The 25,373-nt window shown below is 35.9% G+C and overlaps 4 protein-coding genes across 6 annotated transcripts in view; 1 reads left to right on the top strand and 3 right to left on the bottom strand.

The window, feature by feature from the left end:
* Window positions 1-1,025: 1,025 nt before the first annotated feature.
* Window positions 1,026-14,973, bottom strand: mAcon1 (Mitochondrial aconitase 1). Its single transcript, XM_073970236.1, has 5 exons — window positions 14,655-14,973; window positions 2,926-4,385; window positions 2,693-2,864; window positions 1,956-2,459; window positions 1,026-1,887 (listed from the first exon to the last, which is right to left on the bottom strand). Exons 1-5 carry the CDS (start codon window positions 14,685-14,687, stop codon window positions 1,693-1,695), a joined length of 2,364 nt encoding a protein of 787 aa, XP_073826337.1. The 5' UTR covers window positions 14,688-14,973; the 3' UTR covers window positions 1,026-1,692.
* Window positions 14,974-19,393: 4,420 nt separating this feature from the next.
* The window catches only part of LOC141394970 (meiotic nuclear division protein 1 homolog), a 139,783-nt gene continuing 133,803 nt past the window's right edge, over window positions 19,394-25,373 (top strand). Inside the window, exons 1-4 of one of the 3 annotated variants that reach the window (XM_073970214.1) lie at window positions 19,395-19,449; window positions 21,849-22,113; window positions 22,172-22,427; window positions 24,481-24,774. In XM_073970214.1, the coding sequence (XP_073826315.1) occupies window positions 21,887-22,113; window positions 22,172-22,427; window positions 24,481-24,624 (627 nt within the window). In that variant the 5' untranslated portion in view covers window positions 19,395-19,449; window positions 21,849-21,886 and the 3' untranslated portion in view covers window positions 24,625-24,774. Of the gene's footprint in view, window positions 19,450-19,532; window positions 19,606-21,848; window positions 22,114-22,171; window positions 22,428-24,480; window positions 24,775-25,373 lie in introns of those variants that run through there. The other 2 variants (XM_073970216.1, XM_073970218.1) reach the window with 2 other exon arrangements.
* On the bottom strand, window positions 20,983-21,534 carry LOC141394972 (zinc finger HIT domain-containing protein 1). The gene has a single exon (XM_073970221.1). The coding sequence runs from the start codon at window positions 21,532-21,534 to the stop codon at window positions 21,067-21,069; it is 468 nt and encodes a 155-aa protein (XP_073826322.1). The 3' UTR covers window positions 20,983-21,066.
* Window positions 21,567-24,870, bottom strand: Tfb5 (transcription factor B5). The gene is made up of 2 exons (XM_073970222.1): window positions 24,685-24,870; window positions 21,567-21,789 (listed from the first exon to the last, which is right to left on the bottom strand). Exons 1-2 carry the CDS (start codon window positions 24,717-24,719, stop codon window positions 21,603-21,605), a joined length of 222 nt encoding a protein of 73 aa, XP_073826323.1. The 5' UTR covers window positions 24,720-24,870; the 3' UTR covers window positions 21,567-21,602.

Raw genomic sequence — 25,373 nt, 5'->3', positions numbered from 1 at the left:
GCTAATCTAATTCAAAAACCGCGAATTCAATGCAAATAGGCATTTTGTATTACAAAACATATGGTCTGTTCCAGTACTGCAAGAATCTACTAATTCCTACTATTTTTTCCGATAACATAAAGGAAAAAATGTTATCGTAGCAAAAAATAGTAGCTTCTTGCAGGTTCTGGAACAGAGCAATAATTACATCCCCCAAAAGTATGCTATAATAATTTGGTGTAACTGATTTCGAAATTTCAGCTCCCATCGTATGGGAAATTTCGTTCCCATGGGAATGTTCAGAATAGGGCTGAATATAAAAATCGTGCGTTAACGCAAATATCTTGCGTTAACAAAATACTAAACGCAAACGCATCGCAATACAGAGTAACCCCCCTGCTTTTAGGACCCATTCTGAAAGAAAAGGTGCATCTATTGACCCTTTCTGAAAGAATCTGCTTTTTGGACCCTTTCTGAAAAATATGCTGCTTCTATAGATCCTTTCAGAAATAATGGGTTCTTCTATAGATCCTTACTGAAGGAAAGGGTGCCTCTATAGACCCTTTCTAAAAAGAAGAGGCGCTTCTATAACCCATTTCTGAAAGAAACGATGCTTGTACGAGCACTTTGTGAAAGAAAGGCTGTGTCTATAGACCCAGGTCAGGCAATGTGCGCTTGCTGAGCAAGTGAGCATACATTTCAATGCATTTTACATTGAAGTTTTCGCTCACTTGCTCTCAGTAAGCGCACATTGCCTGACCTGGCTAAAGACCCTCTCTGAAAGAAAGCCTGCTTCTATATACCCTTTCTGAAAGAAAGGCTGCGTCTATAGACCTTTCTGGAAGAAAGTCTTCTATAGGCCCTTTCTGAAAGAAGGGCTGCTTCTGTACTCTTTCTTCTTTTATTTCTTCAAGAAATAGCATTCATAGCATAACATCCCGATTCTTTTCAGTGAAATGTCATAGCTAAGTGTTTCCCGTCTAAGTGTAAGAAAATTGTGATTATACAACACATAACCTCAACAAAATTTACATAACCTCCACATATTTTTTGTATTTTTTTTTCTTAATTGAATTTTATTCACGAATATTTTGTTTAGAACGTTTTTCTTTTTTATTTATATAATAAATATAAATGTAATATGTACTCGCCTCAAGAGCCGGATAACTTATTGTCCTGGCAAACATGCGTTGTGAAGAAATCTGGGATTTGTTTTTTGATCTTTGAGAGAGTGCTGGTTGGGTACATCATCATTATCATCATAATTATCATATTTTGTCTTTGTGAACTCAAAACTCAATTACTAGAAAGTTGTTGTTTGTTGTTGTATTTGTTTGTGGTTGTTGTTGCATTTCATAATTAAATTATTTCATAAAATTAAAAATACAATATCGTAGTAAATAATATAATATATTATATAAGAGATGTAAGTATTAATGGGTGTATAAATATGTTTTGCTTTGCATTTAATTAACAATTGGTATCGTTTTCTTCGATTCTTTGATTTTGCAAAATTTCTTCTAGATACAAATAATAATTTATGTTTTTTACAGATAATATTTTTAAAATATCATGCAATCTGAACGGTAGGAACAATTAAACTAAAGTGAAAATCCAAATCTGGAAATTAAAAAACAAAAGAAAATGATTTTCGAATCGAAATGGGGGCGGGAAACGACATTAGAACATTTTAAAGCTGAGAGGAAAACAAATTTAGTTGCCAGCAGCAAGTTCCTTCATGCGGTTGAGAGCGCTACCGGCCTTGAACCAGCCAATTTGTTGTTCGTTCAAGGTGTGGTTCAATTTGATTTTGTGTACTTTGTCGCCGTTCTTGATTTCACAGTCGACTTGTTTGCCAGGGGCCAAATTGGCCAAGCCAAGCAAAGAGATTTTGCTGGTGGGTTCAACCTAGTTACAAAAAAAGAGAGGGAGATTATTGCCAAAAGTTAGCAGAATATGTTTTATGGCAATATTACCTTGTCGTAATCAGCGGGATTGGCAAAGGTCAAGGGCAATAAACCTTGCTTCTTCAAGTTGGTTTCGTGGATACGGGCAAAGGACTTGACAATAATGGCACGGCCACCCAAGTGACGGGGTTCCAAGGCGGCATGTTCGCGAGATGAACCCTCACCGTAGTTGTCATCACCGACAGCAACCCATCTGATGCCATTGGCCTTATAGTCACGGGCAACTTCGGGAACGGTACCGTATTTGCCAGTACGTTGATTCTTGAGTTTGTTCATTTCATTGTTCTCGAAGTTGGTGGCACCAATGAACATATTGTTGGAGATGTTATCCAAATGGCCACGGTATTTCAACCAGGGACCGGCAGCAGAAATGTGATCAGTGGTACACTTGCCCTTGACCTTGATGAGGACAGTCAAATCGGTATAATCTTTGCCGTCCCATTTGTCGAAGGGTTCCAACAATTGCAAACGTTGACTCTTGGGATCAACAACAACCTTAAGATTATCGCCGCTCTAAAGGGTGGAAAAAAGAAAGGTTAAGATTTTAGAAAGCTAGGTTTATAAATATGTCCATGTTTGTTCGTACACATATGAAATTAGTTACGGATACACTGCACCCCAGTTAAGTCTCTCCTAATTATGTCTCCCGCATAACGGTATTATTATTTAATTTTATAAAATATATCCGGGTTGCAGCGGATTTAGTACGGAAAGAATAATTTTTAATAGTGAATATATTAACTTACAGCTGGTGGAGCATCATAGGTATCCATGCCGGGGTCGAAGCCCTTGGAAGGCAATTCATCACCAAAGGGAGCGTCCAATTTGAATTTCTTGCCATCAGCACCAGTCAATTCGTCGGTAAGAGGATTGAAGTCCAAGCGACCAGCAATGGAGAGGGCAGTTACCAATTCAGGACTGAAATATAGACATTTTATAAGTTCCTCCGCATACAACCTTGGTTTTTCTTCATACATACCTGGTAACGAAGGCATGAGTGGCGGGATTGGCATCATTACGACCAGTGAAGTTACGGTTATAAGATGTTACAATGGTGTTCTTATCACCCTTCTTGATATCCTTACGATCCCACTGACCAATGCAGGGGCCGCAAGCGTTAGCCAAGACGGTACCACCGAAATCATCGAATACCTTGGAGATACCATCACGTTCAATGGTGGCACGAATTTGTTCAGAGCCGGGGGTAACATTGAAGGGAATCTTGGATTTCAAACCATGTTTCATGGCATTCTTGGCAATGCTGGCACAACGACCCATATCTTCATAGGAAGAGTTGGTGCAGGAACCAATCAAACCAACCTTAATTTCAACGGGGTAACCGTTCTTCTTGGCATTGGCGCCCAACTTGCTAATGGGATGGGCCAAATCGGGGGTGAATGGACCATTGACATGGGGTTCCAAGGTGTTCAAGTCGATTTCAATAACTTCATCGTATTTGCAGTTGCTGTCGGGAGACAAAAGCTTAGCTTGGGCCTTCTTGGCTTCATCGGCAATACCGGCACGACCAGTTGACTTCAAGTAAGCAGCCATGCGTTCATTGAAGGGGAAAACGGAGGTGGTGGCACCAATTTCAGCACCCATGTTGCAAATGGTGGCCATGCCAGTGCAAGAAATAGAATCAACACCGGGACCGTGGTATTCGATGATGGCACCAGTACCACCCTTGACAGTCAAGATATCAGCTACCTTCAAGATGACATCCTTGGGTGAGGTCCAGCCACTGATCTTACCGGTCAATTTAACACCAATAACCTTGGGGCATTTCAATTCCCAGGGGATGTTGGCCATTACATCGACGGCATCAGCACCACCAACACCAATGCACAAGCCACCCAAACCACCACCGTTGGGAGTGTGAGAATCAGTACCGATCATCAACAAACCGGGGAAAGCATAATTTTCCAAAATGATTTGATGGATAATACCACTGCCTGGTTTCCAGAAACCCAAGCCGTATTTGGCGCAAGCACTGGCCAAGAACTCGTAGACTTCCTTGTTGATGTCCTTGGCACGGGCCAAATCCTTGACACCACCAATTTGAGCTTCAATCAAGTGATCACAGTGCACGGTGGAGGGTACAGCAACCTTCTTCAAACCGGAAGAGATGAATTGCAACAAGGCCATTTGGGCGGTGGCGTCTTGCATAGCAACGCGATCAGGACGCAAACGCAAATAGGATGTACCACGTTCAATATCTTGGTTCTTTGGATCATCCAAATGAGAATACAAAATTTTTTCAGACAAGGTCAAGGGGCGACCCAAGCGATCCTTAACAACATCCAAAGTTTTGGACAATTTGTCGTAGGGCAAATAGACATCGTTGTCGAACTTGGAAAGTGCTACCTTGGCAGCAGTGCATTGGGCGGCATGGAATTGACGTGCTTGCACTTCCAAGCCATATTGACCGGCTTTGCGGACCTAAAAATAGAAAAAAAAGAAAAATTGTTGTTATAAATTAAAAAATTACAAAAAATATATGTACATATGTATACTTATACAAGTATTTATAAACAATGGCGTAACGGCAATAGATAATAGGCCAACTATCTAACTTATAAGACATCTTCATTTGAGTTGATTATTCAACACGGTAACAAATTCTTAAGGTATCACATTTTGCCACAATGTTACAAAACCAGTGCTAGCCGCCTAAGAGTATCTCTCTCCCACCCACCTCTGGTGTTAACGACTTTTGTGTCAGTGCTAGACCAGGGCGCTAATTATGTTAATCACAGAAAACTGACATTTTAATTTGGTTAAATGCTGCTGCCGTTGTCGTTGTTGTTATTGCTAATCGTGGCCTTGAAATTTAGCACTATATTTATTTTTTTTAATAGACTTGTCTCGTATTTTTGGTTAGAGGGGGGGGGGGGGGGGGAGAGATTCAAGTGTTTTCTTATCAAATTCTGTGACACAGCAACACAATATCAGGACGCTACCGCATAACCATCTAAAAAAATTAAACGTCACATACGCAAATGTTTGATTTATAAATTCGGCGTCTTTTCTGAGTATTCAAAGTCACGCGCTCTTTGCTGCTACTTATTGTCGTCAATTTCTTGATTTTTTTATTTCAATTTAAAATTCCAGAATTTTGATAACTTTTTTGCGTAAAATGCCGTTGACTTTGTGGCGTTTAGTATTAACATAAAAGTGAATTATGTAGTTATACACCTTTTACAAAATGAGATTGTCTTCTTTTAGAAAGGCGAATAACAGGAAATTTAGGGACAATTCCTGTGATAATTAACAAATAAACGGGGCTAAGCAAAACCATTGCTACGTTAATTGCAAACAAAATAACATTGAAAAAGTAAGCAAGAAACACTTCTCTCCTTTATTCTGGAAAAATGTGCACATATTATTTTTTCCCGTTAACGTCTATCTCAATTTATGTGTGAACTAATTTTGCTGCCGCTAGTTCAGCTACTATAATACTTCCAACATTTATTGCATTCAGTCGAACGACCATGAACCAAACAATGTATGGAAGCAAGTGTTTGTTTTAATTATAATATTATTACACGGCGAACGAGTGTCGCCGTCGCAATAGAATTGTAGAAGCACGTGACTAATTATATGCCAATTGATATGTATTTGCAATAGATCTCATCTAACCTCAATAAAATTGTTGTTGTTTTCTTCTATACTTTGAATGCTGTAAAATGCAATTGCTACAAGTAAATTCAATTTGAAGTATGCGCGGATTGTATGTATTTATATTCATTTCTTTAAAACTAAAGAAACCCACTGAAAATATGTCAAGTTAAAGGTATCTTCTTTTTACATAGACTTTTTCCCATAACTTATAGGATTTTTTGCCTTGTGAGGATTTGCACCTATAAAAGACCTTTGCAAATCCGCCCTGCTAACTTAATTTTCTGAGTATTTGTTTGACCGAACTTTTAAGATCCTCGCTGTAAGAAAACCAAACCGTCGTTACATGATCTTCCCTAATTTTGAAAATAAATAGCATTTTCGAAGGTGAAAAAAAAAATTTTGAAAGTTTCCGACGTAAATTGTTAGATGTTTGTGGGGAAGGAAGGCACTGACGTAGCCAAACCGTATTTAGCGCAAGCACTGGCCAAGAATTCGTAGACTTCCTTGTTTATGTTCTTGGAATGGACCAAATCCTTGACACCACCAATTTAAGCTTCAATCAAGTAAGTGATCACAGTGCAGTGCGGAAGGTACAGCAAATAACATTTTCGAAGGTGACAAAAAAAGTTTTGGAATTTTCCAACGTTAATTTTGTTTGTTCGTGGGGAAGAAATGCACCGGCGAACAGTGGTTCAGAATCGTTTTTCCCTGGTCAAAATTCTGTAACTTTTGAACAGATAGAGATATTTTCAAAAAAAATTTTTTTTTGTTAGACATAAACACAATCAGCTTTCAGATGAATTATAACAGCTCAAATTCGGTCTGGTAGATGCAGAGAAACTCAAGGTCAAAGTTAAACTTTTGAGTTTCTTTTTTACTATTTTTCATCAAAATATGGCCAAACACCACTAAATAAACTATAAAAATACCAAAGAAAAACTAAAAAAAATTCCAAATTTTTTTCAAAAATTAAAAAACAATACTCCTTGGGTTTTCATATAACTAAAGCTGAAAACTCATACAACGTTTGAGTAAAGTTTTGTGTCGTTTTGGCTGTTTTTACACTGTTGGGCCTGATGCCGAAAAATTCAAATTCATTTGAAATATATGCCGGCAAACACATCCACGCCGGACTTTGATGTCGGCGTCGCCCTGTTGTTGTTTTTTTGTCAACGCCCAACGCAAAACTTTACTCAAACGTTGTATGTGCTTTCAGCTTTAGGGTCTGTTCCAGTACTGCAACGATCTACTAATTTTTACTATTTTTTTTTTTTCGATAACATAAGGAAAAAATTTTATCGTAGTAAAAAATAGTAGCTTCTTGTGCAGGTTCTGGAACAGAGCATTATATAACTCGTATAAAAACTCATATACTCAAAAAATGTCCATTTGTGTAAAAAAGCTGTAATTCATATGGAAAACGGTATGGAAAAAACACACATTTTTACCCATGTAATTTCAATAAATTTAAAAAAGTGTTAAACGGACGGAACCCGACTGGTACAAAAGTATATATGGACTAAAGAAGGAGACTCTTCGTTATCATTAAATTTGGAATTTCATAAAATTTAGTACCTGAGGAAAAGTAAAATAGCTCATGTTGTGTAAACGCTACGGCAATTTGTTAAAACGATGTTTAAAGGCTACAATCCTACCTACCTTACAAAAAAAAAAAGAACAATGGTCACAATATCTTTTATAGTTTCCGAGAAATAGCTACTTCTTTCTCCAGATATTTGCAAAAATTTTTTTAAACAGACTGTATATATATTTTATATTTTAGTTTTTAAACTTTAAGTTATATGAATTGTAATTACCATATAGTAGTTCAAAATGCAATTGAACTTTAATCGGCCTATAGGCTTATATTGCATAAAATGAAATAAATAAAAAAAAAATTACGTATTTCCCAAAAATGGGGAAATGTTCGTCTTTGGGGCAACCCCACGCCCACACCTTGCAATATTTTGACCTAATTTTTTTGGTTTCCTTAGTTTCAATATGTTTTCTGAATAAAATCCCATATAGAAATTAATTATCTTTGACAAAACAAAATTTTGATTTTTGTCCAGGAATATCCATTTCTGAACCATTGTGCGACGTACCAGAGGGGAGACCCGCCAACCAGTTGTGCGATTCTCTGATTCATTTTTTGAGTTACCGACAATTATCGGTAAAATTAAAATGTTTATAATTTCGAGATAATAACCGATATTTTTCGGTATTTTAGCGACAAAAAAAATAATAGTTGTAAAGTTCTACCGATAGCATGAGTGCTGTTAATTTTTTGGACTTTTCATTCATAATTTTGAGTTTTATTATTACCGACTCATAATTATGAATGAAATTAGTTAGAGAATAGCACTACAGTTCGCACAACCTACACAATCATCACAATTATGCAACCGGTCTCTCTGTTATAAGGTAGCTCATCAGGCATATCGGGAGTGGAAGTGGTTTTTCTGGCAATGCTTCGAATTTTATACTTACACGGAAATTATTACCGAATTTTGTAATTAAAAGACCATGCTTGCCATCGAATGATTTTCAAATGCAATGAGTTCTTGCAGCGAGCGATAAGGGTTTTGTCGTTTCAATCAGCAACGACAAACGCTTTTTTAGCACAGCCTTGCCTTAAGTAATATCATTTCAGAATTAGCAACGTGGCTAGTTTCGAAGTTTGAGGTCTGGAATTTAATTAGTCTGCTTGAATCTGGCGACAGTAATCGCACAATCGATTGTTTTCCCACCTCATTTAGATTTGACTCGACCTCAGTAATTATTCCAAGAATGGACATTTGGGCTGAAACTAACTCTCCTTTAGAGTTTATACGGTCTGGCAAAATACACACACAGATGGATCCAATCCATCCATCCAAATATATATTAAAGCGCTTTGCCGGTGTATATTACGAAAATCCATTAATTAAAGACTCATATAAATTTAACGAAAGAGATCCTTGTTATCAGGAAAGCTGCAGAGTTGGATAGAGAACTTGAAATCAGCCTCACAGGACACATGACGACTACATATAGGTCTAGTCATGGTCCATAATAAATATGTCGCCATAAACACCCGTGAAGGGACAAAAGGGACTTCTCTAATATCAATGAGTACACCCCGATTCATATTAGCTCAAATATATAGGACGACCTACTTTTTATAGCCGCGTCCAAACGCCGTGCTTTAACGGCACCACTAGTGTAGAAGTTTTACATGACTGAAATACTCAGAAAATATCTCCAACATTACGCTGAGGGGTATTTTTACCACCGTTGAAAATAACCACTTCATTTCTTTTTTACTATCTTTCTGTTCCATTACAAACCATCGATCAGCAAAACACCAGTCATTTTAGTTGTTCATCATATTTATATTTTAGAACTTTTGGACCATTGCGTCGGGAAACATGGACTTGTCTACGAAAAACATATCGCCGTAAAAAGATCATAAGAAACGCCATCGGTAAAAATTAAAAACTATCCTTGAACAGTTCTTATGCGAAGATTTCAAAAATGTTTAAGGGAGATGTACACGAGTTGTCCGACATAGACCTTCGAGGAACTTGATGTACACACGGAAGAAATTTTACGACGTGCAATGTGCCGGCAGGCAAGGGTTTTAAGAACCTTAAAATATGGATTTGCCTCCGAAAAAAGGTCCGCTAGAATAACTTCCCGCAAACATGTCAAAACCATTCGAGACATGTCCTTAAACTGAACTTTTGGAAATTCTTTGAAATTTTGCGTGGGACAAAATATTTTATTCGCATAGTTTCGACCAATTCGGTTGATGCGATCCAGTCAGATGGTCAGACAGACGAATATGGATTAATTGATTCCAAATTGTGTGAAACGGATTTCGTCCAAACATACTTCGAGGAGGCACATTTTTTACCATATCAAAGTGTATGGACAGGTTCAGATTTAGTAATGCCCGTCCGTCTGGCTCCCGAAAGAATCAATTGATTTGGTCCACCCGTAATATATTGTCCAAACATTGACCAAGTTTGAAGATGGGCCATATCGGTCCACTCCTTCGGGTAAGGTACCTCTCTCACAAAAGTTAATCTTCTTTCTCACAATTTCAATTTAAGACCAAATTTTGGATTTTTTCACAAACATTTTGTTTTGTTCACAAACATTTTATTTTGTTCACAAACATTTTTTTGCTTAAGAATAGGAAGAGTCCTGTAAGCCATGGTAGAACAAATACAAGGTAAAGTTAATACTACAACAAATACAACTCGAACAACAACCACAAAGGAATTTGTTTTTGTTTGTAACGTTACTGCCATTTGTATTTGTAAACAAAACAAGGAAGTGTCTATAAATTATTGGAATTTAAAAAACTAATAATTTTTCACATTTGGTTGAATATTTTGTAAAACATGAATGAAAATTCGTTACATTTTCAATTTTTATGGTTCCACATCATTCCACTAAATGCATAAATTCTCTCAGAAAGTAGAATTCTTGCAGAAAGGTTTGGGGTCGCTGGAAATTCATAGAAAAAGAGAAGCTGTTTCAATGTTTTGTTTTAGAAATCAAAGAAGCACATGTTTAATAGGGCTTTATTTTTTTAAATTTTAACAAAATACCTCACATATTAACAAACGTTGTATCGCCTCTACAAGCGGTGATTTACTGCGCGGCTTATCGTTCGAACTTGGAGGAGGTTACATATCATTGATATGAAGAAGACTTTCTGGGAAATGGTTTTTTCCGAATGATATATTTTTTTTCTCAAAAAATATATGTCCCTAATGTACATCGAAATAGAAATGAATGTATAAAATGTCATATGAAATTTGACACTAACACCACAACCCAGTTCAGTCAGCTGGGTATTGCTGCTACCTTTTCTTGTTCTACCATGCCTGTAAGCGGACAAATGTTATATTTTATTTTGGATAGTTTCCGCGATTCTTATTAAAACAGTATAATTTTTTTCTTGGGAAATCCATACTTCCTCATATAATAGCCAGAAATTTAGAAAAAGATACAGCTGATGTTCCAGTGATTCGCACTCCCAACATCACTAGACATTTGAGCTTCAAGTAAACCCCACTGGGTTTCAAATTTCAATTCCATAGCTCAAATTCCAAATAATTCCTGATAAAGAAGGTTAAGCCGGCAAAAAGCTCTAATACAAACGCCGTTTAAAGGAGACAGATACAATAGAAGGTTTGACTTGTTTTGCATTTAGATTTTTTTCTCTTGAATATTCTATATTATAATCCTATTTCTTTCGCCTATAAGTCCCTTCTTCAGTCGTCTTTGGGACCCCTTACTATTTTTATACGTTTAATAGGGAATTTTACGACTCATGTCATCTTATTTCAGTCTTATCTTCTTTAAGTTTCCCTACTTGGTCGTCTGTGAGTTTCTCTAAACCGTGGCTCACTTTTAAATCAATCGGCGATTATTTGCTTAAAGATTTTAGACGTGTAGACATAGCCCACACAAATGACCCTAATGACCTATTTTTGGCTGTTCTAAACACCCCTCATGGCGAAAATTGTGATGAATGAATAAAATTACTTTGGTAAATCGACAAACCCCACTCTCTCTCCACACAGATACTGATCAAAGTTCATCCATTGGCTGGCAATTTAAATTAATTCAAAGCATGCTAAAAGTACTTAAGATTGATTACGTCTACTTAGAATTTTGTATACTTCAAACAAGTTTCTTATCAATTTTGCAGTGCAATGTGTGTAGAATGGAGCTCACAGCACACCCTTCTATAGAAATTCCCATCTCTTATCGGGAACAAAGTCATGTATATGAGTAGGTGAAAAAAAGTGTGGCATTTGATTTATAAAGAAATTATATATACAGATGTACGTATGTATGTTTGTTGATATGTAATATAGACATACTTATAAAAATAGCTTATCATTGCAAAATATTGTTCATATTTAATCTTTTGACCAGGTATTATTCAACACAACAGAATGTGTAAAGACTGCTTCGCAAATATTGTTGTTCTTTCAACACGCAATAAAATGTTCAAAAACAAGGGCTAAACTGTTGTTGGGAAATGTAATTTTTAAGGCGTACTATTTGTTTGGATTTCAGTTTCAGATTAATGGTAGTATCCTTTCAATTTCCACGATAAGTTTTCCATGGTTGCGTTAATGTACACAGAAGAGGTTTAGCATCATTGAAGGATATTCGAACTTTTTCTAGAGAGTATAGATTTTGATAAGTCATGAGCTTCCCAACCCTAGTTACGCACCATTGACTATGGTTGCAAGTCAAGCATTAACTTGCCAACGAAAAACACAATATCCAAAGAATTCTCGAATACACCTTAAACTGCACTTAAACAAAAATTTAAAACTTTTGTTAGGAAGGTACCCTACAGAGTGAACCGATATGGTGGCCCATTTTCGAACTTGAACTAAGTTTGGACCAAGTATTACGAGTTTGGACCAAATCTGCTGCTCCGTTTAAGAGATATCGCACGTACCATTTTAGCAAAATGCTTTTAAACTTTTATGGGGAAGGTACCGCAAGAAGTGGACTGATGTTCGTCTTCGAACTTTATCTAAGATTGGCAGAAATATTGGACAATTTTCTATGGAACTTCCACCTAAAAAAAATTTTACCATTGTAGAGGTTGCAGCAAATACAAGTTGTTGCAGAAAAAATCAAAGCAGTTCGAGAGCAGGCCTAAAACTCCACTTTGCCAAAATTTTGTGTGGAAGTAAGTAGTGGACCGATATAGCCATATTAGAACCTGATCCATATCTGGTATAATATTACGACATGCAAAGAATGGACCCAATCAGTTACTCCCTTCGAGAGTTATCATGCCCACAATTTTAACGAATTTTTTTAACTTTTGTGGGCGAAATACCAGAAGGGTGGACCGATATGGTCTGTCTTTCAACTAAAACTAAGTTTGGATCAAATATACCCAACATTTGAAAAAAAAAAAAATCAATTGATCCGTTCGAGAGTTATCGTGCGTTCCAGCCAGACAGACATTGCTAAATCGACTCCAAATTGTCTGAAACGGATATCGTCCAAACATACCTGGTGTCTAAAAACCATTATTTCGATGAGACATATTTTGGATAAAGATGAAGAATTTGCACATGCCGTCAAATGTGACCCCAATGATCTAGGGCTAATTAGGCTTGACAAGCGTCCATGACGTATTAAATCTGCACTTCCCCAAAAATGTTAGATTTCTAACTGTGGTTTTACCTCAATTTTATTTATTTCAATTTTCATATGACCAGCCTTTCGAACTTAAGAAGTTACGAGCTGCTGGACCATCTATGCAATTATTTTGTCATGAAGGAAGTTCCCGATGCTACAAACCACTATAGTGTGAATATGGTACTCGGTGTCCATACATAACCTATTGTAGCCAAAGAACGTCAACAGCCTTAGATAAACTACCGTAGATTTTGGATCATACCTATATGCTTTGGATTGTGAAGTCACCTCTACTAATATTATGGGGTATGTCCAAGTCATAAGCTCTGTTGCTTTAAGTGCAAGAATTCATAACTTTTACCATTTCAAAAAGTAAAAAGTCCAGCTGCGAATAACAAGTGTAACCCAAGAATTCTACTCATCGCACTCTTCTTTATTCTTTTATTTCAAGTTGATAATGGTATAATCAAAAATGCAACATATTTCACCAGGATAAAGGATCTTTGGCTTATGCCCCGGTTACACTTAACCGGATTAACCCAGTGGGTTTGGTTTCAAATGTGATTTCCATAAATCCTCATGAAGTGGGATAACCCGCCAAAAAACTCTAATGTAACCGTACTATTAAGTCCAATTTAAGGACCTCCTTGTAGATTTTTTTGACATGTCTATCGTCATAGGCCCCGAATACAATTAAATATATACATATTTAGTCAGGAAAGTCCATAAATTCTGAGATATGAGTCCTTCAAAGTTCCATAAGTAACCTTGATTTGATCTCATTATTTTGCAATACAACCGCGAGGGAGGTTTAAAGTGGACTCGTTCCCAATATCTATTAACATATTTCCTTAATCTAACTAATTTAAACATTTCAAGGTTCCATTTAGAAATTGCAGCTAGTCTGAAGAATCACGACGGCAAAAAACCGGCTACGGTTACATTGGGGTGGATTAACCGTTAAGTTGTAACCGAGAGAAACTCCCAAAAATGACAACCCAGTAATACTACGCAAAATTATTGTAATCGATAAATAGCATTCGATTACACATGTTAACATGATAAGAGAGGAGACCGGTACTTGCAAAAATCTATTTGTTTACAAATTGTTATTTTGCAAAACGTTGCTAGGTCGGTTAAAATAAATAAAAATAAACATACTTTCACTTCTTTAAATAATAGATATTCTGTTTTTAAAAACAACATCAACAAAATAGGCATTGGATTTGGCAAACGATTTTCCCAAAAATTTCTTTGTTTGGTGACAAAAAATAGATCAATGTGAAGAAAAACAAAAGTACGAAGCATTTCGACTACTTGGCACTTGGCGCTTGCTTTATGACCCCCCATTGCAATTGTCGTCACATGTCACAACAAATAACTCCCATTAAAATGCACACGGTATGAAGAAAAAGATGCCTAATGCATGTAAATAGTTTTTGGGGTCATCTACCCCCACACCTACACTATTGCATCTCAGCGCACAAAGATGACAATAAGAATCAACAACGATAACGGGAGGGTGAACTATTCTGATACCAAATAAATAAGACATCGCTCATCGGTGGTTAGGTAACACTGAATTGAGGTTAGAATATCTTTTATGCAAACACTTTTATGCCTGCAAAAAGAAATTGCACAACACCACACACATCGCTGGAAAAAAAGTTGGCCGGTAATGATGGAAGAAAAAATTCCAAGATACGCATTGCATTGCAAACAAATGACACATTGATTTGTTTATTTAGTTCTTTATCAATTGATCACAATCATAATTCTTTTTTTTTTCGATTCACATAATCAATCATTCTGAAGTTAAATATCTTATTGCAAAAATATTTTTGCAATTCCACTAACTGTATATTATTATTATTTTTGTTTATAATTCCGTGGTATTTTACACTAACTTACCTGTGTTTGGAGCAATCTTAGTGTGGCTGCCATTATGTTACCAGACACAAACGACTTTCCAACTCAAATTCAAACTATTAATTCGACACAAAATTCTTCAGCCTTCTCAGCTGGAAGAATTAAAATACTGACTGACTTGACTGTTGTGGGAAAATATAGAGAAAAGAGAAAAATATCGATAACTTTTGCGAATTTTCCAGAGAATCGATAATATTTTTTCGTTTGTAGCTGTTGGCAACACATCAATTTTTATACATGAATGTGTATTAAGCGACACAGTAACAGCACAAATTTTGTTTAAAAACAATTGGTCTGTTCCCGTACTGCAAGAATCTACTAATTTTTACTATTTTTTCCGATAACATAAAGGAAAAAATGTTATCGTAGTAAAAAATAGTAGCTTATTGCAGGTTCTGGAACAGAGCAAATATTGCACAATATGAATTAAAAAATATATCTATTTCCCAGTAGTGAAATTCTGTAACCTTTTTTGCCGTTACCGACAAAAATCGATAAAAATAAAACGCAAAATTATGAGTGAAAAGCTCAAATTAAATGGTCTGTTCCTTTACTTTTGAAAATGGTAGATCCGGCAAAAGTTGTAAAATGCTCCCATATGAATTGTATTGTGACTGAAGTAAAGGAACGCTTTTCGAATAAAAAGTGGTAAAACTCGAAGATTCTTGCACGTAAAGGAACAGAGCTAAAGTTGACATCACTTGAGGTATCGGTAGACATTAGCGACTACTTTATTTTGGTCGGTATCTAACCGAAATTGAAATTATAAGCAAATTAAACATGGCAGTTATCGATAATTGTCGGTAAATCTGTCGTTAACTAGTAACATAATCCCACTACAGTAGTGGGATTCTGTAACTCATGTAAATTGTCAACTGGAGGAATTAAAATACTGACTGACTTGACTGTTGTGGGAAAATATAGGCTCTGTTCCGGAACCTGCAAGAAGCTACTATTTTTTACTACGATAACATTTTTTCCTTTATGTTATCGACAAAAATAGTAGAAATTAGTAGATTCTTGCAGTACTGGAACAGACCAATAGAGAAAAGAGAAAAAAATATCGGTCGCCAATCGATAACTGTTGAGAATTTTCCAGAGAATCGATAATATTTATTCGTTTTTAGCTCTTAGTCCGTGTTTAGACACACAAATTTCTCGGGAAAGTTAATTCAGTTTTTAGGCAATAGGGGGTAGGAAAGAGTATTGAGGAGCACTTTCCTCTCCGCTCTCTCCCAAAAAACTCAATTTACTTTCCCGAGAAATTTGTGTGTCTAAACACAGACTTAGCAACACATCAATTTTTATACATGAATGTGTATTAAGCGACGCAGTAACAGCACAAATTTGTTAAAAAAAACAATTGCTCTGTTCTAGAACCTGCAAGAAGCTACTAATTTTTACTACGATAACATTTTTTCCTTTGCTCTGTTCCAGAACCTGCAATAATCTACTAATTTTTACTACGATAACAATTTTTCCTTTATGTTATCGGAAAAAGTAGTGAAAATTAGTAGATTCTTGCAGTTCTGGAACAGGCCACTTTATATTATCCAAAAAATATATATTAAAAATTAGTAGACTCTTGCAGTTCTGGAACAGACGGAATATTGCACAAGATAAATTAAGAAATATATCTATGTATTTACCAGTAGTGGAATTCTGTAACTCATTTTTCGAGCTACCGACAAATAGCGGTAAAATTAAAATGCTTATAATTTCGGCAATAAACGAAAATTTTCTGTAAGTCGAAGATCACACTAGAGGGTTTCATTGAAACAATTTCATGAAAACAAGGGTTCCTAGGTCGAGTTTCACAGTAGAGTTATATCTTAATGTTGCTGTAGTGGGGAACTCCGTCTATAAATACCTAAAAGTTTCAATGAAACCACTCTAGTGTGACCTTCGACAAAGTTAACAACCAGCATAAAGCTGTTGCTAAATCCTACCGATAGCAACAAGGCTGTCAACTTTTATTGAAACATTTCATTCATAATTTTGCGTTTTAATGTTACCGATTTTTGTCGGTAACTCAAAAAATGAGTTACATAATTCCACTACAGTAGTGGGATTCTCTAACTCATTTTTTGAGTTACCGACAAATGTCGGTAAATTAAAATGCTTACAATTTCGTTAATTAATGATGTTTGTCGGTTAGTTAGCGACGAATAAATAGTAGTCGTAAAGTTCTACCGACAGCAAGAGTGTTGTCAACTTTTATTTGAACTTTTCATTCATAATTTTGCGTTTTAATTTTATCGATTTTTGGCGGTAACTCAAAAAATGAGTTAGAGAATCCCACTACAGGTCACATAAGTAGACCAACAACAACTCCATTTTGGCTGAAAATTCTTCAATATGCCAAAATGTTTTTTACGTTTTCATACAATTTATTCACAATAACAAAAAATTTGATAGATTGAAGCCATGACTCTGGCTTTTTACGCCACCTTAAACGGGGTACATACTAGAGCTGGCAAACTATGGATATTCCCAGCCATGTCCCAATCTTAATGCAGTGTTTTGGATTGCAGTTTAAAAATGCAAGCCATTGCAAAATATCCCAGAATAAATAAAATGTATTTATTATTTGTTTAAAACAATAATATTAAGAACTTTATTACATATACACAAATTATACAAATTCTCCGTTAAATTTAATTGTAACCGAGTTTACTTCCTCTGCTCTGCATTTTATGCCATCGCAATTGATTTTGCTTCATCATCCAATGCTAAGTTTACATTTACGAAATCCACTCGATTTCATTTGTCAATTCCATAGCTCAAACGTCAAATGAAATCTCATCTGATGTTATGTTTACATTTACGAAATCCACTCGATTTCATCTGTCAAATGCATAGGTTAAACGTCAAATGAAATCCAATGGATTTCATTTGACGTTTGAGCTATGGAATTGACAGATGAAATCGAGTGGATTTCGTAAATGTAAACTTAGCATGAAATCCATTGGATTTCATTTGACGTTTAACCTATGGATTTGACAGTTGAAATCGAGTGGATTTCGTAAATGTAAACCAAGCACAAAGGGTTTTTATACATATTATCCTAGCACTCCAGCTCAGATTTCGAAATTTACTCCAACTCCACTCCAAAACTTATCTGCGTCTCCTGAATTACCGCTATGTTCGCAATTTTAGTTTGTATTTCTTTATTTTTTAAACAAATTCTTAGAATTTTTTGACACTCTTTTTTATATTTGGAAAAAATACTGCGACGTCTTTTGTAGGGATAAACAAATTGGCTTGCTTCTAGGGATCTTTAAGCTAGTGCCTCTAATAAGTATCGAACGGAGTGAATTCTTCATAACTTCGTGTGGACTTCAAAGATGTTGTGAAGTCATAACTCTGCATTGCACTACTTCCAAACTTTGTTGCTGGGTACGTCAACAACTTTTTCTCGGAAAATATTTGTACCCAGAAAAAAGTTTGCATTCGCGGATGCAGTTCAATCACTAAAAGTGTACAGTAGATCAGCTATGAACAAAGCAGTACTCTAGCGTCGATTCATGGCACAAATACTACAGTCACACATATTATTTTGTGCATCATTGAGTAGATTTACCGTTGGAGTACATCTTTTCCCGTTAATTCACTTATGAATTTTACAAGAAAGCGCGCAGCTAGGATGCACTCCATTTCCGACCTTAATCACAGCTTTTGATGCAGTGCTTTGGATTGAATTTAAAGGCATTCTTTGGATTGTATACTTCAAATGAAAACTCATCGGAAATCCATTGGATTTCATTTGACGTTTAAGCAATGGAATTGACATTTGAAATCGAGTGGATTTCAACTGTCAATTCTATAGCTCAAATGTCAAATGAAATCTCATCTGGATTTCATTTGACGTTTAACCTATGGATTTGACAGTTGAAATCGAGTGGATTTCGTAAATGTAAACCAATCATTACTATTAAATTCAATCACATTTGAGCTTACTTCCTCCGTTCTCCATTTAATACCAGCGCATCTGATTTTACTCAATCATCCCATCCCATCAATTCCTTTGCTCAAACGCCAAACGAAATCTCATCTGAAATCCATTGGATTTTATTTGACGTTTAACCAATGGAATTGACAGTTGAGATCGAGTGGATTTCATAAATGTAAACCAAGCATAAAACGGGGTACACACGATCAGTTTTTACTGCCAGTTTTGCTCTAATAATCTGTTGCTTGCCAGTGTGGCCGTTCACTTTTGTCAGTCATCAGGCAACCACAAAACATTTTGTGGTTGCTGGACGGTTGGACAGTACACACGATCAGGGGTACACACGATCAGTTTTGACTATCGATGTTTCGGAATTGTCGATAAGTGTCCAACCGTCCAGCAACCACAACATGTTTTGTGGTTGCCTGATGACCATGGTACAAATACACAGGTAACCGCATCGGCAATTGTTGGTAACATAAGGTGTCAAAATTTGACATCAATTCAATGCAGTTGACACATTATGTTACCATCAGCTGGCATGATAATGCTACCTGTATTATTGTACCATGCTGATGACTGACAAAATTTAACGGCCACACAAGCAAACAACCGATTATTTGAGCAAAACTGACAGTCAAAACTGATCGATAACAATTTTTCCTTTTTGTTATCGAAAAAATAGTAAAAATTAGTAGATTCTTGCAGTACTGGAACAGACCATAACAGTCAAAACTGATCGTGTGTACCCCTCTTAATATAAGTTTGATGTGTTGCTCAGATGCTTAATATGCGACTGTCAAAAATGTAAATATTATTGCGCGGGTAAGACTTTTTCATTTGCGAAAAATTAAAATTAAAAATGTATTTTTTCATGAACGAAGCTCTTAACTGTGAAATGTTGTATACAGAATCAAACTTGGAGTGTACTATATATGTTGATTGGGTGCCTGACAGAAGCGGGGTTCAAAGAAATAGCTTGTATGGTTCAAGGATACAAGAACAATATCAGATACTCGTATTGACACGAGATTAATGACACTAGTGAACTGAAATGAGGCCTATACCAAAGGGGATCTGACGCCCATATTTATGAATAACATGTTGCTATATTTTATCAAGGATCACTCATTATAGTATCTAGACCTCAAATCGATTGAGTGCTTACCGAAAAAATTCGAAAGAAAGATAATTAAAGCTCTATTTTGTGCCAAAATTGCCCGAAAACTGTACTTCCAATGGGGTATTATCACCGGATTTCCCCAAAATACTGGTGGATTGACTATTTAGACACTCGAATAGGATGAAAATAAGTTAAAAAGCCTAAATTAAGGCAGGTCAATCTAAAGAATAAAAAAACTGTCCTACTTCTGGCAAGTGTAAACTTCCTTTTGACTCTTAAAATGTAGGGTTATTTTATCAATCTTCATTCATTTCATAATTAAGCTTATGCAAGGCCTAATATTTTATGGATTTTAATTAACCACTAAACACTTAAAAGAACTGCATTTATATTTTATAATTATGTATTATATCCCTATACCGGTGTAAATAATGCTATTAACTATTTTTGTGAGGTGTAAACTTTCTTTTGACTCTGACTGCATTTTCAGTAAAGATGTTAATACTTGAGCAGTAGCTCTGAAGACATGAACAGTGTCGTAACGGAATTTATGACGAATTAGTAAACAAATAATGGGAGATTTTTACAGTGGATGGCGTTGATCTTTATGTGTGGTCTTTTAATAAAAAGTAATTGAGTTACTACCCTCTTGTTGAACAGATGCGATATCTGGGCAAGTCCAATGCTATTTTTCGAATTTTTACAGATGAAAAATTTTAGTTTCCATTCAAAAATTACAGTCTTATTTATGAACAGTTAAATTTTCGGTTAAATTTTCCCTTTAAAAATAAAACGTTTTTCCAACACCCGCCAGTTGCAATCAAGACCTTCAGAGCTATACAATGATGGCCATATTGTTTTCGTCGGCTGTAAAAATATAAGAAATATCATTGTTATTTACGGAACTTTGAAGGCCCATATCTCGGGATTGACAAAATTTATGTCGTTATACTCAGGACCCCAATGGCTATCTGTGGTATTATATATCAACATGATCGGCTACCAGACCCTAAACTGGTTTTAAGCCAAATCTCTTAATGGATCTTCAGATTAAAATGTTTGGATTTGTCGGATTTCACATTTTATTTTTTTTTTTAATTTTGTCTATTTTTTATTCAAAGTCTTGTGGAGTTTTAAATTGATCGGATTTGTAAAAGATCTGGAAACCTTAGTCTGTATTTCAGCCAATTAATCAATAGATAATTTTCTTATTAGATTCAAAATAGGCCTCAAAATTTCTTTTTATTCAATTTTATTTATAAAACTAAAAACCTAATACAAAAAGAATGAGGAAATGAATTTGCCCTCAATATAGATTTTCAAACGGTCCACTTTAAGCATCTTGTATCCTGATGTGTACCCAGGCAACGTATGCAGCAGTAACGCGTCCCGCAAGCAGTACAGGAATATTTCGAGAAATTACCACAAACGGCGCAAAAGTGTCGTGCTGGCTTTGATGGTGGCGGTGCTAAAGCACTGGTGTAATTTGGAGGATCCGGATTAAGTTGTTTTTCTTCATCCAATAGCTGGGCAAAATTCTTACGATATTTGGCACGATAATATTCGGGGCCTTTACGTTTTGCTTTACGACTGTCTTTTGAATTTTTCAAATTATCCTGGAATTTGGGAACTTTTTTCGACATAACCAAATCGGCATGAGGATCATCATGGAAATTATCTTGTTCGAGAGCTTCTAAGGCTTTGCGGGCACGTCTCTGGCGGGCAGCTTCGTCGAGTACACGTTTCTTTTCGGCATCTTTTATGCGATTCGATTCACGGCCGGTCATTTTGGGGGTGGTTGCTTTTTTAGATTTTTGACAAGATAGTGTTATTGTAATATTGCTGGTTTATAGGTTTAGGCTTCCTTCTCATGTAGTGGAAAACTTATGCGATCCATAAGCTCATCAACACGAGCCTGTAATGTTTCTACAATATCTGTTGATATAAACAAATGGCTTTCATCCAAATCTTGTATAATGAATTTTCGACCCAATGCAAGTTTCTCATCCAAATGTAATAGAAATTGTTTCATAGCAGGATCGCTGAAAAAGAAGAGGTAAGATATGGTAATTTAAAATAATACCTTTCTTTTTGTTTACAGAGAAAAATACACTTGAATATTTCTAACTGCATGTAAAAATGTCTAAACGTAAGCCCTTATCGGCTGAAGAAAAACAAACCAAACTTTTGGAGTTGTTCCATGAAACCAACGATGTTTACCAATTAAAAGATTTGGAACGTATAGCACCCAAGGAGAAAGGTGTAGTCATGCAATCGGTAAAGGGTATACTACAAGAATTGGTCAACAATGGCCTGGTACAATGTGAAAAAATTGCTGGCAGTTTATATTATTGGTCATTTCCAAGGTAAGAAATCAAACACTTTGAAAATCTTGATTATATCATTTTTTCCTTTAACTTCTAGTGGAACTTTGAAGAAACTTCAAAGAGAATTGGAAGAAGTTGAAGCGAAATCTATCCAAGTACAAAATCGTGTAGATGAGATCCAATCTAAAGTTCAAAAGACCAGCGAGGCATTAGATGATCGCCAGACTATTGAAAATCTGACTATAGAAATCCAAGTTCTACAGGAGGAAAAGGAAAGTTTGATCAAACAGGTGGCGAAATATAGCAGCAATATTAATTATGAGGAAATCAAACAAAAAGATAATGACGCAAAGGTAAGTGAATTTGGAACTGGGTTCAAGAGGGCATTTTGTATGTAAAATAAACTAACAATTATTTTGGCAGGAGTTTAAAAAATTGGGTTTACCCATAAGATATTACCTCAATGAAATATACCCCTATTTTAGTTTATAATATTTGGGACCATTATCTCAGTAGGTGTAGATTTCCACACGATGGAATTGATACCATTGTAATCAAAACCCGAAAAACTACATGTGGCCCATGCCCAATGTCCTATATACAAGACACATAAAATGCTTGTTTTCATGATATGCCGACTTTATCAAGCTACATCAAGGATATAGCTAGAAATGCATCTCGACACCACATTGGTGGGGCCCAGTACAAATATTTTTAGTTTTTGTGAGTAAAATATACAAAAAACGTCTAAAAATTATGATGATCATTATCAAGCCTTGGGCATATATGGGTTATTTCAAAACCAAAATTTTTGAACTTTTGGGGGAGGTAACGAAAGGAAGAGGTCGATATGGTCCACCTTCAAAGTTTCTGTATGTTTTAAATAAGTATTGCGAGCCGTAGAGTTTGGACAAAATCTCGTAATCCTTTCGATTGTTGTCGTACTTACAAGCATTAGGGCCATTATCTGAGGATCCACATAAAACTAAAATCCCTTAGACGGCATTTAAGACAAAAATTTTGAGCTTTTGCGAGGGCCGTCCGAACCGAACTTATTATACCCTCCACCATAAAATATAACTTTTCTTTCCTGTCCAAAGTTTTAGGTGGAGATATTTGTGACGCATACCATCAATCTTCAATCGAGCGGCTCCTTCAAATGGGGTCTATATCAAAGTGTGGACCAATTTTGAAATTTTTTCGTGGAGACGTTTTGTTAGCATTAGGAACTTCAAAAGTCAAATTACAGGTAGTTTGGTCAACAAATTGTTTGTTTGGAAAACTCTTCAAAATACCTAACGTCGGGAGGCACCGTCATATGGGGAGTATACCAAAACATGGGCCTATGTTGAAAATTGTTGGAGAAGTTTTGTGACAACTGGGAACGTCAAATGTTTAATTACAGATGATTCGATCAAAACACCTAAAATCAGGGAGTACGGTTCTATAGGCGCTATACCAACACATGGACCAACATATGTTGCCAATTGTTAGAGGAGAAGTTTTGTGACCACTGGGAACCTCAAATGTCACATAACAAGTAGTTCGGTCAGAAAGTAGTTAAAATTCTCAAAATACCTAAAATCGGGAGGTACCGTTGTTATATGGGGGGTATAACAAAACATTTCAGTGGAGAGGTATTGTGTCCGCTAGGAACCTCAAATGGCAAATAACGGTTAGTTCGGTAAAAAATTGAAGCTAAAATCCTCAAAATAATGAAAATCGGGAGGTACCGTTATAAGGGGGCTATACCAAAAAGTGGGCCCGTACTGCCCATCTTCGGGTGCAAAAATGAAGCGTTCTAGCTCAATTATTGCGGACGATAGAGTGATTACAACAGATACTCCATATTACGGTGGATGGTATAAAAATCTAGTCCGTTCAAAGTTTGGATCGAATCGGTTACACCATTCGAGTGTTATTGTTTGCAACAAACTGTCATGGCCATATCGACTCAAAATAGTCTGAAACTAATTTATCGTACATATTAGGGGTACATTTTTCTGATGATATCAAATGTATGTACCGTCTTGGGCCATAAGGCTGTATATATAAAGTTAACTTCATGTACATTATGGCAATATAATGTGATAACTGGCTGAGCAAAACAAATCTGCAAGGGTTGAGATAATTTCTTGATGAAGGTTTCTCTTTTGTCGCTTGTAATGAAATAGGCAGGTTTGGATATTAAAGTCATCCACACTAAATAACTACTCCGAATGTAGGAATGTCGGCCTAAGAAGTAAAAAGGAAGTCAATTAATTATTCTTTATTTGCAACAGCACGATTATCATAATGATAAATATTACCTAATAATATACTAACATTTTGCTGTAAGATCTAACAAAGTAATACCCTCCTAATCCATCAACTGTTTTCCTCTTCTCCGCCACCCTATCCCTGCAGAAAATTCTGGAAGCTGCCAATCGTTGGACGGACAATATTTACATGATAAAAACATGGTGTAAACGTAAATTTGACAAAGATGAACGTGAACTAAATAAAGCATTTGGTATACCGGATGATTTGGATTATTTGGAAGCTCCTTGACGTTCCTTAGTTAATGGACATTATTCCAAGAGCTGTACGACGAGAATCACCAATACTTACCATTCAACGAGAACACCTTTCATTACATTCACCATGATTTATGCAATAAAAACCATTACACTTTGTAGTGACAAAGGAAATCTTAAGGTATTTTATTTTCTTTAAGAACAAATTGTTGCTTTTTTACTGCAAATTCCACAAAGTACGAGTATGAAGCAGTCAGAAATCAATCACAAAACAAGAATATTGTAAACAAACGGCATTGTCGGCAAAACGATAGTGTGCTTGGGTTTTGACAAGTGTTATCGATTACATCGATAAGAAGCTGGTGAAAAGGCGCCATCTAGCCTTGCCATTTAATAATTGTCAAATGTGACAATGCTTGCTAGCGGATTGTGGTTCGAATATCAAATTGACGTATGCAATAGCTGCAAGCTGTGAATATATTTTCTTGGCATTATTTCAAAGGGTTGTTGTCTTGAGCATCCTTTTCAATGAAGTTGTTATCGATAACAAGCATATAATGTGCATGAAAATCTTCGTTATGTTAACATTTAAATGGTTTGTAAATACAAGTTGTAGAAAACATAACGGCATGTTCCTTTACGTGCAAGAATCTTCAAGTTTTACCACTTTTTACTCGTAAAGCGTTCCCTTACTTCAAGAAGCATACAATTGGCATGAGAGCAGTTCACAACTTTGGTCACTTTTACTATATTTTAAAGTAAAGGAACAGACCAATAAATGAA

Source organism: Musca autumnalis, unplaced genomic scaffold, assembly GCF_047663935.1.
Source record: "Musca autumnalis isolate F117 unplaced genomic scaffold, ASM4766393v1 scaffold_2, whole genome shotgun sequence".
Classification (NCBI taxonomy): Eukaryota; Metazoa; Arthropoda; class Insecta; order Diptera; family Muscidae; genus Musca; species Musca autumnalis.
Note: the sequence above shows the minus strand (reverse complement) of the source record. Positions and strands in the feature narration are given on the sequence as shown.

Bases quoted from the DNA above. Each gene is read 5' to 3' on its own strand.
- mAcon1 (XM_073970236.1), bottom strand. From the start codon at position 14,687: ATGGCAGCCACACTAAGATTGCTCCAAACACAG. The intron at 2,865-2,925 runs GTATGTATGAAG...TCTATATTTCAG, and splicing joins ACTCATGCCTTCGTTACCAG to TCCTGAATTGGTAACTGCCC. The intron at 1,888-1,955 runs GTAATATTGCCA...TTTTGTAACTAG, and splicing joins ATCCCGCTGATTACGACAAG to GTTGAACCCACCAGCAAAAT.
- LOC141394972 (XM_073970221.1), bottom strand. From the start codon at position 21,534: ATGACCGGCCGTGAATCGAATCGCATAAAAGATGCCGAAAAGAAACGT.
- Tfb5 (XM_073970222.1), bottom strand. From the start codon at position 24,719: ATGGTGAATGTAATGAAAGGTGTTCTCGTTGAATG. The intron at 21,790-24,684 runs GTAAGTATTGGT...CTTCTTTTTCAG, and splicing joins AAAGGTGTTCTCGTTGAATG to CGATCCTGCTATGAAACAAT.